General features: G+C 40.1%; 1 protein-coding gene across 3 annotated transcripts in view; it reads left to right on the top strand.

Annotated features, from left to right (window-relative positions):
* Positions 1-19,608, top strand: part of LOC111245036 (uncharacterized) — a 70,311-nt gene extending 50,703 nt beyond the window's left edge. For all 3 annotated transcript variants that reach the window (XM_022792775.2, XM_086979772.1, XM_086979773.1), the window contains 5 exons: positions 6,409-6,596; positions 9,817-9,875; positions 10,751-10,986; positions 11,125-11,576; positions 17,307-19,608. In XM_022792775.2, the coding sequence (XP_022648510.1) occupies positions 6,409-6,596; positions 9,817-9,875; positions 10,751-10,986; positions 11,125-11,576; positions 17,307-17,707 (1,336 nt within the window). In that variant the 3' untranslated portion in view covers positions 17,708-19,608. The remainder of the gene's footprint in view (positions 1-6,408; positions 6,597-9,816; positions 9,876-10,750; positions 10,987-11,124; positions 11,577-17,306) is intronic.
* The last annotated feature ends 1,512 nt before the right edge of the window (positions 19,609-21,120 follow it).

Genomic DNA, 21,120 nt, shown 5'->3' with positions numbered 1-21,120 from the left:
CATCTATGTCTATCCGCAATCATACGGTCACACTTAAATAGATCGACAGCCAGAAAGAGATTGCGCCTCTTGCATACCCATGACGCTCTTCTAAGCCCGTAATTATTACTACTGTGAAGTTATTTTGCGTCTCGAAAGTATCTATAATACTATATACTACACCCTTCTGCTGTTTCTGGAGCCTTCTTTTGATCCACTGTGCCTGGAACATACCGCATAGACACATGCGAACTTACATCCGCAAACTTCGATCCAGATGATAACTAACAGTTGACAATGTCTTGCCAACGATACGATATGATTTTGTACTCCATTCATCGTTGAATCCGTACCATGGTTGGCAATGCTAAGCTGTCTTGGACTGTTTCATGTCGTTCATGCAGGACTCGGGGAGCCTGCGGATAGACGTAAGCTTCGATATGTCTTACGCGAGGTAAAAAGAATTACGACTGCGGCCAAATACGTCAGTATATGATAGATGTGCCTTACGGGACATTGTTCAATGTCTACACAGCGACATGAAACTATCGCAAGCATACGAAACCATCGGAGTGGGACGGGCCGGACCGGACCCAGACGGGTTGCGCAATTTTCCAGCATTTTTAAGCCCCTTTTCCCCTGTTTCCACGGCAGAGACATTTCATCATAATCTCAGTCATCTTCTGCTTGATTTACGTTAGTAGTCTCAACAATTCGAACGCGTCATTTTTTATTTCGATTGGGGCTTCGACGAGTGACTCAGATCCAGTGTCCTTTCGGCTTCACTGTTGTTGTTCGATTTGACCGTTCGCCCGTATATCAGCAGAGACAGCAGCAGCAGCAGCAGCAGCAGTAATACTGCCAGGGGGCGGTCGTCGATTCTCTGTCAATGCACCGTGCTGCAGAGGAGAAAATTACCACGTGATAGCAGCGACAGCTGGGGCCGTAGCAGGAACAGGCAGCAGATGCTTCTAGCTGCTGCGGCCTTTGTGAGGACGGTGATGGGGAGAACGACGAAAGAGGAAAAAAACACGACGGTGAAAAGAGGTATCCATCCATCGAGTTCACAGTCCAACTCTTTTCTAAATTGCCGATTGGTTTCAGTAGTTGGCCGCGTCAAAAGTCATCTATTATTATCATCTAGGAGTTGCAGTGGCAGCGAGCCACTGTGCCACGATACCATCGGTAACGCTAGACACTAGACACTAACGCTAGACAAAAAAATCAGAGCGGCCTAGCGGAAAGTACAGAATAAAGAAGAAGAACCGAAATAGAAACAATGTATTAAAAAGAATAGGGTAGATATGGATGGAACGATGACCCACGCGAGTTCCAGAGAAATTGTTGTCGGCACTATAGCTGAATAGTCAACGACGTCACTCACTTCATCCGCTGACTATCACCGACAACAATTCACAAACGCACAACGAAGTAACAGAGTAATCAACACTGTCGGCATCATTACTATTATTACTAGTTGTGGGATGCATCGAATTCCTGTTTTTGTAAAGGATCCTGACATTATAGTCAGTACGACAATTGCATCAGCAGTGCTACCAATTCACAAAGATACATGATGCCGTAATAAGGCTTATATTGGAATCGTAAGCATTTTTATAGGACTGGATGATGCCATCGGAGCAGAGACTTAGACCCAAAAACTAGTACCATTGGAGGATCTATTTATGAATAGGCGAAACGACGTTCCCAAAGGTTCGTAGGGTCACCCGCAGGATGTGCCAGAATTTGCAAAGTGGGAATGGAAACAAACTGTATCTTCCTTATGCTTTCTCCCATCCCTTTGTGGAAATATGCGTAAGTGTATATTAGCGAATAGCTATAACTGTATGTATTTGGGTACCTTCGATCAGGGATGGAGAATATTCATTCATACCTAAAAGTTGGCTATGAAGAACACCGCTGTATTTCCAATCAGAAATTTCAGTTAGGTATTGACGCAGAAGTGACTGAAATTTTCGTTGGATTTCTGGTATTTTGACTGCTCAAGTATTTTCCTAAAACCAGAACATATTTTTTTTACCTATTGGTTGTTGGTACTGTGCTTGTCATTCAAAAGAGGCCTGTAAGTGCTCCGATATTGAAGCAAACGTTCCTTACTTCACACAAGGAGTCTGAAATATGGTGCGTATATAGAATAGAGCGGTAATGCGTCAGGTTCATATTTATCTCCAATACTTATGCGGTAAACAAGCGGCGCACTCGCGTCTGCCATGTTTCCAAGCGCGACGTTCAAATTGCCCTAAGTTTTTTTGTAAATATATGTAACGTTGATGGATTCAAACCAGTGGCTACTCCGCATCGATCCGACATCCAGGAGCTTTAGATTACTCGAGTAAAATCACTTACTTCAGGAACATGATGAATTTAGTTCTACGTGTGTTTTTTTATTTAATACATGAATATTGCTCCTTTCAAAGGTAGCATCACATAGTACTAACGAGTCAACAAAACGAAGTCCAGACATTGTACTCAGAGAGGAAATGAGGAGTTTTTTTGGTTTGATCCTTCCTGTGTTCATGAGGTTCTGAAAAGAGTCCAAACTGCTTAACGTTAAGAATTAGACGAATAAGAGAGGTGAATTCTGTGAAAGTGTGCATCATAGAGGTTTCCTGGGCGGAGGGTAAGTCTACAGCCTAATACAATGTTGGCTTCAAAGGTCCACTAAGCACGTCCTTCGTATCGGCCGTCTCCTTCGTTCTGTTCAAGCGTACTTCCGTTAGACATGTAGGACGAAAGGAAAACCGAACAATGTACAGATTTAATGCACACTCGGAACAAATGTAATGGACACGAACTTTGCTTACTTACTCCACTCGGTACATAGACCTAGTTCTGGAAAAAATAAGCTACATTAATGAAAAAAGTTAGGTATAAAATTAACAAACTGACTCTAGTTTTTTAAATTTATCGTTAATTAATTTTATGCCAGCAACTTTACTTCATCACGAATCAGGTCAAAAATTCCCTATGGACCTTTAGGCAAAAGATTTCTCCCGGCTTATCAACCCAAGCTTCCTAATTTTGGTTCAGTTCCTCAATTTCTATTAAACTCGCTCTATTAAATGTATTACTTCACTTCAAACAGATTTATACATAAAGGCACCATAACATTATATACGACGCTGTTTTTCTCTGTGTAACATGCAACAAGCAGCCTTCCTACAGGTAGATGCAATTTTCATGTCACCCACATATACCGTAAAATCAACTTGATCTATATATTATGTAGATAGAGGAAGACTCTACGATCAATTTAGGGTTACGTAAATGAGTGTTTTAATATTCAGGATCGTTCACTAGTCAATGGTCCATAGCATTGCAACTCTTTAGTACCATATTCTCGCCTATAAACATCTATTTATCTTGGGAATTAACAAGCGATCTAGTAGGCATAGGCAAACCCCAAAGCTTGTTTGTCGTGGTGATCATTTTTGTTACCATCACCATCTTGTGTGTGTGCCAACGTATTGTTACTGGCTGAAACCTACAAATCGACATATTTGTCGTCTTGTTAATCGATCAGGTGCTCGGGGTCAGGTTTTGCTTCACCTCCCAGTTCTTCCAGTACAACGACGACGATGATAACTGAAGAGTTCAGTAATCTAGTAATCATAGAATGGTACTCTTATTGCGAATAGAAGAAAAAAAATATTTGAATAATCGTTTTTTAGCTTTCGATGTTAGTGAAAAGCATCTATTTAAGTTTTTTAAAGATGCAATAAGTGGATAGTCGTATGCAGTCACTTATCTTTTGTTACACTTATTTACTCCATCTGCTGGTGTATATTAAGATGTTGACGGATCCCGCCATTTGCTATAGTTGAGTAAGGCTGATTTACTCAATTTTTGTTTGATGCATTAAAGTAAATTTTTAGAGTATCTAAAAATTTATAAATCCCGCATCGGCGCATATCCTAGTCATCACTTACACGGTAGAAAAACTGCGTCATGTACTACCTAAATGAATTTAAAGATTTCTATGGTTTATAGTACTTACAACATGTTCCGCGTATGTTTGTAACCTAGAAAATCTAAAAAGGTATCAGCCAGTCGACTAGTGATAGAAACTGCTTGTTGCTAAATTAAGGTAGAAAGTTGAGATAGATAGAAAGATAAAACGGGGTACCGATAAGCATGGTGAGATCTTACCTGAATTATTTCGTTACGTTACCGATATAAGGTTTGTTTACGTGCTGATATGAAGGCCGCTGGTCGTCGGCGTTGTTCACTTTTGCTGGACGCCTTCGTCGCTGTCTTCGAGAGGTCTTCACAAGCTCCTAAACAAGTCTAATAAGCACCAAAAGACAGAGAGATAGATCTTGTTCGTGAGCTCATAGTGCGCCTCGCGAACTTCACTCGTTTACGGAACGCCGCGACAAAATTATCACTTCACCATAATATGCCAACATCCGACTCCGTTGCATACTCCAATTTTCCTGCCCATAGTGAAACTGATTATGATTAGGCTCGTAGAAGGGTGTACCGATTTAGAGCTAGAGCCAAAAATTGTGGCTTTGTATATTTCGAAGCCATAAAAACAGTTAAGGAAAGAAATCCAAATCGCCTTTGAACTTATCATGAAGAATAGTGCTATTGCATAATTATGGGAGACCGTACGTCAATTTAGCTAATTCTGCGTCGAAGTTTCTATGAATCTAACCGTTGCCGACGGAGTCCAGCCACTGTGATAGAATTTCGTCGGAAAGCAAATACTTTGCTCATTAAAAACACAGTAGTACTTAGGTACCTTATGATTTGCGACATATAAACAGCTTACGCAGCTATGTTGTTGCATTAGCAGGACGCGTTTGGTGAAAATCCAACATTTACAATTAATATTGAATATTAAATGTTTTTTTTCCATCTTTAAAAGGTGGTATTTTTAGCGTGGAGATATGGAAAAGGACGAGCCGCAGAGCGAATTAGAACGAGTGTACTATAACCTGATTTCTCTTTCTCCGTCTTATCGGACACGAAGTCAAGCGTTTCCCTCACGCAACGTCGTTGTCGGCTGACATCGGTCGGACTGCGTTAGGTGTTCTGTCTCTCGATCAGCTTGACGAACCGTGAAAAACCCGTTTGGTATATAAGTCTGTGCTGTTGTTTCTTCCATAGTGCAACGCTAAACTGTTCTGCAAGCGAAATCAGACAGCCTGATCGGACACGGTGCAATAGGGTAAATTAACGAAAAAAAAAATCACTATATTCAGCTTTTATTAGAAACCAATTGTTCTGTTTAGATGGAATGAACTTGATTTACTTTGTACTCGTAATTAAAATGACGGACCTTACCATATGGGGCTAGCTCCCCGTGGGACTGTAGAAGCTGGCGATTAATAAAATTGCAAAGGTGATAAAGGAAGAAGAGCGATGTAGTTACATTGAAATAGTCAAAAAACAGCGAAAACTAAAAGTTGTTGCTTATTTAGGAAATAAACAATAGGAAGTTGCCCATTATTTCAGTTGACAACTAATTTCAGGGTGGCTGTTTCTAGGTATCACACTTAACTAGACACATGTGCATGTATAGCTAATAGGAATGTGAGTATATACAAAACCATTGTGTATACTCCAAGTTTTACTATCGCATCAAGTAATCTTTCTTCTTATAATTACTATATTTCAGATACTTTAACTTCAAGCTAGTTAGACCCAATCTGTGAGAAGAACGTGCTATCTCACTAACGCGGTAAAATCACGCGGTAGCTATGGTATTTTAGCTTATTTTTTCTTAGCTGAGACTGATCTATAAACAATAAAGTGCTACAGGCGTATTATGAAAATTTCTCCCTTAACCCTTAATCAACTCTTAATATAAGTTAATAATAATTCATTTTTATATCGATTTTATAATATAGGAATAATTTTATAAAATAGGAATAAATTTTATAATACAAAATACAGGAGTATTCTGTAAGTGCAAACTGTTTTTCAACAAAAATCCGCCATGGTGACAATATTGAAACTGCTGGATTGTCTGAACTACTCTCTACGGAGAATTTCAGCTTTCTTAACGCTAACGAGGAATGAGAATATATGGATGTTTGTGCATAGGTGGGTTATACGAAACGACCCTATGGTATTACTTCTGCGGATAGTAATAACGATTTAAGTACGAGAACGAGATTAACTACAAGTTAAACATCTAATAACTAAGTGGAACAGTTCAGCAGGAACAGGCGCCGAATTTTCGGTGACCCGAAGATGCAAAATTAATTTTCTGAACATTTTTTTTTGCTGAATCGATCAGTATCGCTATGCAAATATATTCACTTACGAAGTCTATCGGTGAAGCGCATACGTTACGTTTATCTATTGAAGTATAGAAAACAGTGTGACTAATCATCGATTATAAGAACGTCTTATGCTTATGATGTGTAGTTATGCCCCCGTACTTATATGTTGCAGGTTTAACCGCGACGTAACATCTGAAGACAAGCGGCGGGCATGGAAGGAAATCACAGATTCAGTGAATTCGGTTTCTCCACCAGGCTCCGTTGGACACACACAAACGGAGTGCAAGAAAAAATGGGATAATATGATGGTTTATTCGAAAAAACTCTACTGGCAGTTCAAGCAGAAATGTCACCTAGCAGGTAAGTTAAACATTTGATAAATTGTGAACTTCGTTTGCTATATAGTTGTCATCAATGAAGAAGGGCAGCATATTTTGACTACTGAAAATTTTCATGGCTAAATGGCATATATAAGTAATTGCGAAACAAAGTACACCAGCTTATTCTGAACGAAGTTTAAAAAATTACACTAATATGTTTGTCACCCCCGGTGCTAAAGTTAGCTTTAGTAGGTACGGATATTTATGACTGTATATGTTACGTTCGTTTTATGCTATTGATATAGTCAGAGAAACAGATTCCACATACTACGGAGGAACATCGTTGGAGTTCCACTGGGGTACAGAAAGTGTGAAAGACACATTCTGACGAAATTTTGCAAGCAAGCTAAGTTTGCAGCTTGCATAGACATTTTCCCCGCTATTGCTTGAAGGAAGTTAAGTTCGAGGTATATGAACGTAATTAAATCGATCTCACGAATGTGATGCCCGCCGGGATTAAGAGGGGCATGGTTCTCTATAGCCGCAAACTTTTTGAGATTCCGACAAGCATACTATAATGCATAAGCAAGATTATCTTCTTTCCCATTTCAATGCGACAGTAACTATCTACTAAAAAGACTGTTTTCACCATGCTCGAACTCGGAGGGGTCAGATGTAGCTGAAACGACGATAGGACGTTTCAAGACTTCATAGCAGACAGAGGCGAGAAGGTGCAAGAGAGTGACATATAATTGCTGGCCCTCCAGTGTGTACTTCTACGGAGGCAGTCGTTAGATGATGGCGAAACGGATTGTAAAACGTTAAATCTTTCACATAAAGCTAAGACGTCGAAATGGTCCATCCAATCCGATAAACCTATTTTTGTTAGACCTAGTAGACCGGCACGAGGTTGCAGTATTACCTTGTTAGAAAGTCAGCCACGCATTGGTCGTCCGTCTGAACGTGCCAACAGCTTCAGTCTTCATTGTGACTTTGCAAAGGGTATTGAAGTAACGTAAAGCAAGCCATGCGGATAAAAGCTATCTGCTTTTATAATGCTCAAAGCACGTGTACAGCGTCAAGTGAAATAAGCGCTACGGTGCATATACAAGGGACCTTATGACAATTTTCAAAGAAATCAGGCTTTTTCAGCTAAAAGCTATTCATGTATAGAGTGTTCCGTAGACTAGCAGTATAGCCTTTTTTAATAATAATAAATTTAATAAGTTCATTATGCATCACTATCTAGCACAGAGATCAGCAAGCGGTAGGATGGCCAATGACCAATGGCAAGTTCAGTCGTTGATGAAATATGCGTCCTATGGCTTGAACCTCTACAGGTGGTATAAAGCCGGCGTTTGGCAACTATGGGAGGTTAAGAAGTGATGTTCTCTTGCGGCTGACACGCAACCGTCGACACCTATGGCAATATACCTATTTGCGTATAAGAGATAAATGTGGAAAAACAAGAATTCGTAGGTAACTCCTAGCTATTGTGCAATGGTAATCTGTAAAACCGCGCGCAATATTCCTAATAACTACCGACAGTGTGACCGTTGGGGGTGAGTGGGGAAATTTTGTGATTTAAGCTACTGTTCAGTTTAAGAACTTTTTCAATGTTCTAGCCCTGCGACTATGCGAAATTAGTTAGAAATCCTAAACAGTTTAAGCAGCTCGCAATGGAGAACGCACTGCTCTTTCGACATCGATCAACCTGTGCCGGACAATACGCTGTCGCCCTACAGCTACTTAAAAACCTTGGCCTTTATAGCCATTTCTGTTCCTTACTCTTGCAAAAAGGCTAGCTCCAAAACCATCTAGTACCCGCCGGCGTCATGAACGACTCAAACGAGGCAAATGTGATAACATCCAGCAATTTCGTTCCCGATCATGTACCGACAATTATTATTTCCTATCGTCCTATACAGGTCCCCTGCTGGCTAGCGGCCCACCGCGTGAACTGTGGTTATGGTCAGCATCTAGTATATACCTCACATATGTTTTTAAGATGCATAGACAGACAGGTAGCCATTAAGTAATCACAATGACTATTTCTGTTTGGTCATTAGCGAGAACATTCTGTGCCTTCTTCTGCTCAAAAGATGGCAGACTCTTTAGCATGCCGCCGATACAACAGTTGCAATGTCAGCCAACTGTTCTTTATGATAGATTAATTAAACTTGTTTAAATATTATACAAAAGCATCCAAGGAACATGTATGATTTCACTTATGCAAATAGAGCCGTACAAAATTGTAAGCCGGTCAGTTGTCTCGAGTTTACCTCGAAAGCTGGATTTTTTGCCATCCGTTGGCAAAAGAAAAAGAGGGCTAGGGCTATGTTATTCTCTTAGCCGTGCGTCGATAAACAAGTAAGGACCATTTTGACGACATAATTTTGTACGGCCTAATGGCTGAGTAATTATTGTATCAGCCGGTCGGTAGTGGCGGTATAATTGGATCTAATTTATCTACTAGTTCCATTGCTGGGAGTAAATGCTAGACTGGACTTGAACAACACGCCTGGGATACTGAGCTTCGTTCCGTGTGTGCTTTGGGACATGATTACTAAGATACATTGTAATTTATTGTTCGCAGGGCAGAATCATTCAAGCAAAAGCTAGCTATTGCGTAAATGGATAAATTCAGTTACACTATAGGATGCCATGCAAAACTTCGAAAATTAGCCGCTTACTGCTACTTCTTAAATGATCTGATATACTTTTTTTTTTTAATAGTAGGTGGAATATTAGATAATCCTATTAGAATATTACTTGCTATCAAAGTTATCAGTACCGTATAAGTAGGAGTAACGGTACAATCTATACTTGCGTATACGAGCGTAACACTGGCCAATAACCTAAATTAAACTGATAGTATATTTAGATAATTACAAGTAGAACAAAAGTTACAATAAAGTTTCTATCTATCTATCCAAATCTAGATAATAATAATAATAATAATAAGACAAACCCAGCGCAAATCAGTAATAGAATGATGAGTATCCGATATTTCTAGGCTATTGTATATGTGACAAGGTCATCGTTTTATAATTAATATTAATTAGTAATCCCCTGAAGGATACTTCATCCATCTTTGATGAGTTGCTGGACGGCAGTTCGAAAACTGGAAGCACCGGGCACAGATATGCGAATGCTTACAGATCCTGTTTGCGTTACCATGTGCTCGTTTGTATATGGACTTTTGTGAACTAGAGGCACTATTTACCTATTTTTGGTTGTTTCATATGATCTCTTTAAAGAATTGAAGAAATGTCGTCCCCCTCGCCGCCTGTCAGACGTCGTTCTTCGGGTGATTCAGGTACGTTGATTCTATTCCATAGTATGCATGTTCGATCTCAGTTGAACGCAGCAATTTTTGGCAAAGCAAATTGATTTTGCAGAGTTAGAAAAGACGTTGCTGTGCATCACGGAACATGGCGGACATATAATCTTGAATTGAAATTTTCAGTAGTAATGTTTAGGGAACGTACATATTTGTACGTAGTGCTCAGGGCGGTCACGTGCTTTTCTATATATATTTTTATATATAGACGCCTACTTCGGACTGTAGTGAGCTCTCTTCCTACACGTTTTGTTGTGGGACTCCGACGTCCACTATTTCTCAGCCGCGTTAGTTCGGCTGCAACCTTACAGGAAATGAGAAAGACTATTATTTCGTTGTACTATCAACGCGCCAACGATCGAGTTGGGCCATGCATAGACTGGTACTTCAAAACATTTAGAAGTTCATTTTCATTTGGTTGAGAAGCCATTCAACTTCAAATTTCTGTTTTTCATTTTTTCGTTACCTTATTTATTGTAGTTACATTATTATTATTATAGAATGTATGCGATATCTGTGCAAAAATAAAAAAAAAAAAAAAAAAAATGGTTAATCAACACCTTGTTGAAATCTATGAAAATTTTTCTATGTTGCATTCATTAATAGGGGTCTGAATTAGAGTAATGGACGAAGTGGCAGAGCTGCATGACGCCTTTTGTAAAAATAACGATAAAGACTGACTCGTTAGCAAACTGTCTAATTAAATGGCTATAAGCCATAGTTTCCATGATAAAATATCGTTGAATTTGCTCCGATTGATCTGGAAATTTCAATCTGCACATTATAGTCCTTGAGGGAGACTGTGTTTGAGCTGAGTCTTGAGAGTGTAACAAAAGTGATAATAATCACAGGTCATCGGCGAGGAAGCAGTTGAAGAAAGTATGCGAAATTTAACCGAGCAAGCCTACGGGAACTTCCAGCACAGTCTCGTTTCCCATACCGGGCATATGCCCTCACCGTTTTCGGTAACCGGCGTAAGAGCAGGCGATGCTCTAGGGGCACTTTCAAAGGGTTCACTGCCCTGGTTGGATGGAACTGGAACCACAACTCCAACATCTCATCAGCAGCAATTCAATTCAGCTAACGCGTAAGAAAAACATGTTTTTTTTTTTTATATACTTATAACTAATTCGTGAGTGAAGTACGAGACAATTCAGTCATTTGGCAATGACAATCTTATAGTCAACGCTAACGATTTTCCGTTCTCTTCTTTTTCTACTTTCAGGCAAAAGAATATGCTATTAAACTTTGCCGCAGCTATGGCCTCATATTCGGCCCTAAGTCAACAATCCACTGATGGCGCTGAGGGTTCGCTTGTTGATGAAGCTGATTCGTCGGACGAAACGAGTCAGCAGTTACCGCTACCGTTGCCAAGCCACCTCAGCGCTCTTGGTCGCCTTTCAAGTCACCTATCAAACCAAGGACAGTTGCCTGCTCACATGGCACGCCTGGTCCAGCTGTCACCACATGCACTTCGACCGGCTACTTCGCCCGAAGATCTTCGACCTCAGACAAACTCCCCGTCATCGAGTGGAGGCCGCGCTGCGAGTTCACCGGACGCGCGTGTCTCTGCAAGTCAAAACAGAATAATGACGAACCATGCTTTAGGCGCAATAGAAGCCGATAGAACGCATCACCAAGGGGTTAAACGCAAAAGCTCGCAAATACTTGATGACGGTAAGAATGGTAGTTACGGCACCCGCAATGACTTTATGTGCTTGGAAGATTTTGTAGGTACGCATATGTTTTATATAATCTTACCTATGTATAACCTCCGTAACAACTTAATGGCCTTCGAGCTTTTTGTTTAGTAAGGAGATGGTGTCTCACCCAAATCTATCTTCCTTAATGTTGATCCTAAGACGAGCGACAAGCTGAGAAAAAACAAGTTCGCAACGGCTACAAGTATGACTCTTATAAATAAAACATTTTTGGACTCTTGCAATGAACAGAAGCTTGATAGGGTCTGTAGAAATTGTCATCCTATTTGCGTCTGTTCCACCGGTAAATAACATATAAGCTCGTAGAGAACATTCTACTATAATTGAGACCACTAATTCGTTAGCTTCTATTCAGACTGTCACAATCCTTAAAATAAAGGTTTTTTCAAACACTGGCGTAGAGGTATAGGAGAATGAAACGCGACGGATGTATAAAAAAGTATTCCCAAGAATAGAAGTAGAAAGTGATCCACGGGTCAGCGACTGATTTGATGAAATTTTTGCGACAGAAGCGACAGATGTACGGTTTATGTGTGCGACGGGGTGAAAGGTGAAGCTTGTCCAAAGGAATTTTAAGGCATAACGTCCCCCAGATTTCAAGAGCTGAATCTATAACCCGGGTTCCATGTGCATGCTAGAGATCGTACACATAAACCTTGCTTAATTGGTATTTCTAATCACAACAAACTACAAAATATCCTTCCGAAGTTCTACCGTTAGGCGTTTCATTAGAATGTCTTACAAAAACTTTACTGTGAAAGAACCAAATTAAAAGCTGTTTTTAATTGCTTTAAGTTCAAATATATTACATGCTATGCGATAGGTGTGTAAAAATGAAGTAATGTTAGATCTGAACGCCAAGCTATCTGTAATCTATAGCCAAGCTATAACCAGAGATCTCATATACTATAGAAGGCTTAGGCCGAAATGGGAACGAACGTAAGCCTTACAATTATAAAAAAAAAAAAACGAGGGTAGTACGCTTTTAATAGTTAATGGGAACCGAGATGGTTAAACGTCTAACCGAGAATTGACAGGCTTATGCAATGGCTTTATAGGAAAAAAGAACGACGCTTTATTCCAGTAAGTGCTACAAAAGTTAGTGGCGACGTTGCGACATTGGACTTGGACGGCAATCAATGTAACGTAGCAACTGTGTAGCGATAAGCTGCGTCCTAAAAAGCTAACGTGTAAAGGATAGGGACTTAACGTCACTGTGCAAAATATGTTACGTGACGAGCCGATATCTAAAAAACGTTGCCGTAAATCGCTGCCGCAATCAAGCCCATTTGGGGTGGTTTTATTCATAAAAATTAGCCCTTATCCAGGTTGTTGACCCATAAGCTGTTAGGCATAGATTTATCAGCTTATTTTTACTGTTCACTAGGTTTTCTCGAAGCGAAACAATACAATGGCAGTCGTATAATCATGGTGCTCGATAAATTGAATAAAAATGTTAAAATAACAAGTTGTGAGTAGAAGTCACGCAGGTTATATCTATACATATAAAGCTGCATATTACTGCTAATTGTTTCAAACTTACGCCGATAAGAAAGTGGTGCCTCAAATATACTCATGTATTTGATTAATACAATTTCAATGGGATGCACCCATACCGAATAATGCTTTCTACACAATTTCCATTACCTAGAGGCTTTTTTTTTTATTATAGAGATTAAAGCTAACCTAACCCATATTGTCTCCTTTATCTAAAAGTACTTCTATTCGCTGTTTATTCAACTTATCCAAATGCTTTCGGAGAGTCCCTTGTTGGCTGAGCATATTGCACTGAATTTGAATAGCGCAGGCAACGAACAGGGGCAATGAAAAGGCGAGAAAGAGGGCAACGCGATCTTTTCTCGAACATAAAATCGAACCGCTAGTGCAACGATAGTAATTAAATCTATCGATAGAACCAACTATTTGCATTTTAAAAGCCCTTTTGTTGCTTTTTCTTCGTTGAAAGAAGGTTTACGTTGGAAATTCGTCTTTTTCAAATCCTATTCCTTTGGACATCCTAAACGGGACGGTTAAAGGTATTTGCAATTTTGTAGGGATTGCTCGCAATAGGAGACGGTCTCCGACTTTGTCGTTTGCCAGTGGGCAATCTTGCGATTACGACGTTTGTTTCATTCGACTAACTTCCAAAATAACGTTGCTGGCGTTTCCGTCTTTCTGCTACTTGTTTGTTTGTTTTTTCTTGCAATGCCTGTGTGGTCAAGTCGGACCATGTCACTGCATTTCCTATCCCACGACGGCGCAAAGATCAGCCAGACTCATTAAGCTGATGGACGCACCACGTGGCGGAAATGCACAGATTGAGTATTGCAATAGAACAGTTGCCGGCCAGCTGAGTTCTAGCAAATGTCCAATTTTGTTGTTTTCCCTTCGGATGCTGAGCTTTGCGGCGTCACGCATGTCACAACTGGAGGGCCGTTGAGGAGTTAGTTGCGGTGGCGGCCTGTGTTCATGGTTTAACTTGGTCGCACTGGAACTTATGCCTTTACCCTTCTCCTCCTCTCGAGAGCCTAAGTCCCAGGCCATTCTTCGTTTCTTCACTTCGGAATTCTGCCTTGAACTAACAGCGATATTATTCCACGAATCATAGTTATCCATCCAACCAACCGAGTGTGTCATTGGTTATTGCAAGGCTGCGGAAGAAATGAAAACTTTCTACTGATGTAGGTCTGCGTTCCAGCCACATCTTGAAAATGTGATATGGAATCTTTACCGAACACTTTACCAGTAGAGACAAAATATTCTTCAGTAGACACAACACCCAAACGGAATAAAGGTCGGCTGAGACATAATAGAAGCGTTGTAGTTCCATTATCCAGGAGCTGCGCGTCTTAAAATTGCACTCTTCTGAGAAAAACTAACGTGCTAGCTGCTCATTTTCTACTGTAAATTGTCCCCTATTCGTAAAAACCAAAGCAAAAAAAAACTCTCACTTCGTCAAGGAATTGTTTTGATTTGTTTTTTGCGTTAAGACTGGTTCATGCAGAGAACAATCAAATATTATCTTGGAGAACAAAAAAAAAGAAAGCGGTGGGCGGAGAGGGAAGGGGAAAAGCTAAAAGATTAATTAAAGATGATATCTACGCGGAGAATATCATCCATGTTCATCGTCTGCCCCGTTTTCCCATCATGGTCGTTCTTAATCGCAGCTCCAAGGTATTCTTTCGGTTAAGCGTCTGAAGTAGAGCACACGGTTGTTTATGATGGCACGCCAGCTACTCTTCCTTTCTTTTTTCTACCGTTCAGTTTACCTCTCCTCGCCTACCACCGCAGTTCCAGCAGTTTTCCATAAATCCTTAACCTCGTGCAATTGCCCGACTCAACATCGGTTTTTCCATCTACCAGCCGTAGTCGATGCCACACTTAAAATTACCATTGGCACAGGCAAGCCGTTAGTCAGACAGTCGGCCACTCAAAAAGCCCCAAGAGCACTGCAATGGGACAGAAACTTTTCACCGCCAAATGCCTTTACCGTTGTCGCCACAAGTGCCACGCAGCCGATGACGCTGCAGCAGGAAAAAACGAAGAAAAAGGCTACACAGGACACAAAAAGAAGCTCGTTAACTGCTAAATGTCTATTTTCCAATAGTTTGATGTCCGAAGGAACTCCTATAGGCGGTCGTTTCTCGAGCTGATCTGAACGGCGGCAAAACAACAGCAGAAATCTATGGACGCTAAAATAATTTCTACTTCTTTACCCCAACACCTTTCCCTTTTTTCTAGTATTCCTTTCCGGAAAGTGGAAGGTTAGAAGTCACCTTAAACGCTGCAATAGTAAATACAATAAGAAACGATAACGACAACAGGGCGCTGTTGCGGTGTGTCTCAGAGAAACAGGTTAGCAGGCAGTGCAGCCTACGAAAGAGGTAAAATGGAGTGAATCAGAGCAAAAGAGAAAGGTAAATAAGAAGGGGGGCTGGTGAATGTATTAAATGGAGGTGAAAAAGATACACACACGCATATACGCACACACCCACACACATACACACACCTAAAAAGTCTCCCAAGTGCGGCCGAATCCGTCGAAATAGCTTACCTTGCTCGGTGAACGTTGAATTTGGCCGTCCTGATTTCCATAAAAGTCAAAGCTGCTCCTTCTGATTTGAGGTTGACCAATTTCTGTGCCTCCAATTTCAAGCTAGACCAACGAGTTCATTAAATGATTGCTCACAATAACTTTGTCCAATAAGCGCAGATTGAGAAAGCTTAAACGAAAGAAAAGAAAACCTAGTGCATCATAGTTAGCTGTAAATTACATTGCGATCGTTATATAGCAAACTCGATTAACTACCGTAGAATAACTTTTTTTTGTTCTTGTAGTGCCCTTCCACACGTGGACTGTCTCCCCTGAAGATATAGTAATCTATTTGTGAATACCTGTTCGCTGGTTTAGTTCAAGTTATCTTACTTTCCAGGAGTTATTCGCGGAGACAATGGTCAAATGATAGCGAAAAGATCAGATATGTTAAGATGACATACGTTCGTATCTCGTACGTACTTCCTTCACAAAAAGCTCGCAGATTCTAAAATAATAACGACTTTTAGAGTTTTTCATTATAGTTTATAGTTAAACAAGAATCAGCGTTCAGAGCACGTGAGAGAAATCCAGATTGAAAAGAAACGAAAATGCGACGGTCGACATACTGATATGAGACGTAGATGGGCGGGCTTTATTTACGGCGTTAAACAGCGATGCACGCACGCTTCATTCCTCTTCTTTTCTAACACTAATTTATCTAATCTAACAATTCGATTGTGACACACTGTACTTACACATATAATACAATGATACAACAATAATTTTTGCACACCCCATTGTCTATTACATCTCTTTCTATTAAAATATCTGCTTCCTTTCAGCAATTATCCCCCCATATTGTTCTGATATAATCGCGAATTGGCTTTGCGCAACATAACATAAGCCATAATTCAATTGCAGATTTATTCCTTTATAGTTATATGTGTCTAATTAAAATTATTCCATTTCTGTGATCCATTTGTGTATACTCTATGATCTGTCCTAACGACCTTCTTACTTTAGCATAGGCTGTATTTTGCACTGTCTCAGGGACATCTACATCCAGCCAAACCTGAAGCTCCAGTGGGGTTACCCTGCTGCATTGATCTCGTTTACCCCTTGCCGTTATCCTGGTTTACCATTCGAAAATTCTAGTAATCTCGTTTATCTTCTTTTTCAATATTATACACAGTTTATTTTTCGGTTTGTGATTACGATCGTTCCGTTATTGCACCGCGAGTCTTCTGCTATACAGACAAATAACGGACCTCAACTTGTCAATATTCAACCGATGATCGTACAGGGATTCCAAGCATGAAGCTTTACCAAGCTTCACAAAATCGGTTTCAAGTGACCGTTCTACTACGACCGTTCGATAAACGTATACACGTACACAAATGGCCGTAAATTTTCAGTACTATTATGAAATAGAACAGATTGACAACACGTCACTATAAACAATTAGAGCAGATCTATGAAACAAGAAGCTCTGTTTGAAGGTAGTTTATTGAGAAAGACGTTAAATCTATATGAAAAATGAAAAAACCTAATTCTAATGAATGACCTAACTTTCGCTGAAAATCTTTTTGGTATGATTTTGCTCGTTCGTTTAAATTCCCGGGGATCAATTTGTGGCGGCAACTATAACAGTCGACGAAAAGGACTCGGGGGGTGCGGAATCACAGGACGACAACGACGACGACGACGACGACGATGACGACGACGACGACGACGACGACGATGACGACGACGACGACGAACAGCAACAACAGCAACAACAGCATCGTCGGACGATATCAAAGGATAGCCAAAAGTCGCTTCGCAATGAGGCCACCAGCGAGTTCGTTAGGGCTTTACGTGCCATCCAGAAGGTCGCAGGACAGTTACATGAGGCTCAGCAATTCCAGCAGCGGCTGCTTTTGCTAAAGCTTCAGTTTCTTCAGGAGCGTCGCAATCAGTTTCACGACGGGGAGAACCGAACGAAGATCGTGGTTACAGGGGAGAGCAGTCCAGCGGCCGCAGAATCGTCCTCGTCGAATGAACGTAGCTAGAAAAGGAAAGAAGAAACGATAAGGGACAAAAGACGCCACTAAATTATTTTTAAAAATACAGCAATTTCCCTATTAGAATTTTCAAATATATTAATTACTTATCAATTATAGTTAAATGTGAAAAGATAGATAATTAGAAGCTTGTACTATGATTGTCTGGCTGGCAAGGGGCCGCAGATGACTACGTGGTGTAACTAACCAATTTATTCATATGGAATTGTAGCATAAATTAATATTATAGGTGGCAGTGATTATAATTAACGGCAGCAATTGACGATCGGCAACGCGTACAATATAATATAGACTTCCTGGTTAAGCAGACAGGGGTTGCCCCAAAATAAAAAGGACAAGTATGGAAACGATTTGCCCGCACTTTCAGTGCGTATGATGATTGATTGAGCTCTATCTTTAACGGCAAGCTAATGTTCTCCCAGCAAATTCTCAACAAAACCAGTGATAGCCAACAAGATTGTACGCCGATTCTCGATGTCTATCGTGTAAGAAACTGATTTGAGTTAGTCAATGAAGTACAATGACTGAAAACCGTCACCAAATAGCTGTTGCAATTTTTCGTTATGGGGCAGATTTGTTATTGGATGTTGTATTATACATTCGAATACCCAACTGTTGTATGAGAGATAATGTATTAAATTAATATTTAAAAAAATAGATTTAGAAAATATTAAGATGCAGACGCACGTCCTGTGCAATAGACATGGGAACCGGAAATATAATGTTGCCGCGGGTCGACCAGTTTTGTCTACTAAACTAAAATCAGGCCTGAAGCACGGGGTGCGCAAACACTTGTGTACAGCTGCGTTGAAGTTGTTTAGAAAAAAAGGAAAGAAACAATCAATTTGGCTGATGGAGAAGGTGATTTCTAACAATGGTTCTCCGTAAGTTCTCCGTAACAGTTAAAGCACTGCTCGCTTTAACTGTCTAAAACTGGCCCTACGTATGGCAAGCTCGTAAGGATTCTAATTCTCCCTGTATTAATCGTCGATTTCCCTCGAAAGGCATCGCAACATTGGCTTGTTTTTCTTCAAGCGGTACGTTACATAACCTTTGAAGTCCTTTGGTGAGAGAACGGCTCCACGGAACATATGCATGGACAATAATGCGTTACGTAGAGGAAGTTAGTGTATTTTTTTCCTGTACAAATTGAACCCAATAACGACAACATTCCGCATAGGAAATAAAAAACGAAATATACAAAGATAACATTTTATCAAATTCGCTTAAATACACAATGCGAGATACACGCAGCCATTGTATAGTGTTTTGCTGAGGATGGGCGATTAAAGCAAACGCCCAGCTTTCGTACTCAGAATTCGATTGCTCAAACAACGATGTATATCTACTTCATGACAGACGTCTTGCAAATCCTAGAACTGCGTAGGTTTTTTTTCCAGCCAGCGTGATTCGTATTTACAGATAATCGACGTTCTCAATCGCAAGAACTATATCTGCAAAGTTATAGGTAATCACGATGATGATGATGAAGTTACAACGGGGAGGCACAATAGGAGAGCAATGGCCCTCCTAAAGCCGACGGATTTTCTTGACTGAACACTTATTAAAATTAAACGCCGTATCGCATCTTTGCGCATCAACGACGTATTTAGATTTTTGGATGGCTGCAAAATGCCTACACGAGTATATGGGATGGTGGTATTAAACCGCTCTTGGATCAACAGTAATAACACTATATCAATCTGTTCGGTGTTAAATTGACTCTGTCTGAAGACGCAAACCGTCAAAAAAGACGCCGGCTATTAGCCGAACCAAATTGTTCCTACTCCAATAAAAACGTAGGACTTGTATATAAAAACAAACAAAGCCTATATAAGTGATCAGTAATATAATAAATAAACTATATAACTGAGTATTAATCACCATAAGGAATGATCTTTGCGACTACGTCAAGATAAATCCGGTAAATCAACGGGGTCTAGTAAACGTTAGAACAACGTTTGAAATAGGTGCAATGCGTATATCGTAAAAAAGATGAACTTTTGCAGATTTTTTAATTTTATTCTCTAATTAGTGTAGTTTCGGAATTGATTTTGTAAAACTGAGAACTTCGAACAACGACCGAGAAAAATCTGCATGCTGGATAATTGATAGCTAATTGATCTAAAACGATATTTTAAGTACCTGTAATAATATTTTCGCACATGCGCTTTACCTCATTCGTTCATATTTCTCTTATTTTAGCCATATGTAAACAGTTTCAAATAAATAAAAAAACATTGGATAGTTTTCGATTTCAAGGTCAATGCAACTCGGTGTGGCATTCGGCTTCCCAGATGCTATCAAAGTCCAGAAGCTCCTGTAGGAACTCCTGTAAAACATCCATATAAAACATCAACCACGTCAACGCCACATGTTCATCACCAGTGTTCTCTAACGCTAGTCATATACGATAAAAACGCCGAAAACAGAGTTCCTGAGGACGAATAAGCCAGATTCGTTCAATTCTCTGATGCTCTCTGACATAACAATTCCCCCCCCCCCCCCAGTGACGATAATCGTATAGAATCGCTTCATGACGGCACCAATCACATTAAAAGCACTTCTAAGCTGGAACAAAGGAGAGATTTAGCTATTGTTTTATCACGCGACGTATTCCGACAAGGAGTAGGAATGCCCAAGGAGCGGAAGGGTGACATGAACGAACAGAATCCATACATATGCTCTATTAAATGTGCCTAATGCAGAATAAGTCTAAAATAACCTCATGATTTAATAGAAATTAAAAACAATTATATATAGAAGAGTTTCTAGAATACATCTGATAACATGTATTCCCCATAAACTTTTTGCTAACCTGTACAACAATATTTCTAACGCTCCGTAATATCGAAGCCTATGAAGTAGTTAGCTACGGAGGGGTTATTCTGTTGTATAGCAAAAATAGCGTAGCAAACTTACTATTCAAATACTATCCTTTACAATTTGAGCGGCAATAGTCGACTGTGTCCAATTAAACCTAGGCTAAGACGAATATCTATCTACTTGGTGGGAAAACAGAATACGGGTAGCCACTAGAAAAAACATTTGTTGCGTATCGATAGTACAGTAAATTTGTTTAGCTACCCGTATCGCTTCTTGTGTAACTGGTGCCACCTCACTCGTCACAACGAAGATTATCTCGTAACGAAGAATGACTTCACAGTATGATCATATAATACTTACTCGAATAACATGTAAGCCAGCAATGTTAGCTGAAGGACTAACTGCCGATCTAAGGCGCGGACGTCGAAGAATCGTCGTTCAAGGGCGTCTATAGCGACACTTCAAGTGTACTCGGAGAAGTCTTGCGTTTGGTTTACCTGAGGTCCCCTGTCCAGTCGTTGCATAATTACAAATACCCTAACTATTTCGAGTTTTACGTTCGGTACCGTCGTTAA

Source organism: Varroa destructor, unplaced genomic scaffold (assembly GCF_002443255.2).
Source record: "Varroa destructor unplaced genomic scaffold, Vdes_3.0 BEIS01000002.1, whole genome shotgun sequence".
NCBI lineage: Eukaryota > Metazoa > Arthropoda > Arachnida > Mesostigmata > Varroidae > Varroa > Varroa destructor.
Note: the sequence above shows the minus strand (reverse complement) of the source record. Positions and strands in the feature narration are given on the sequence as shown.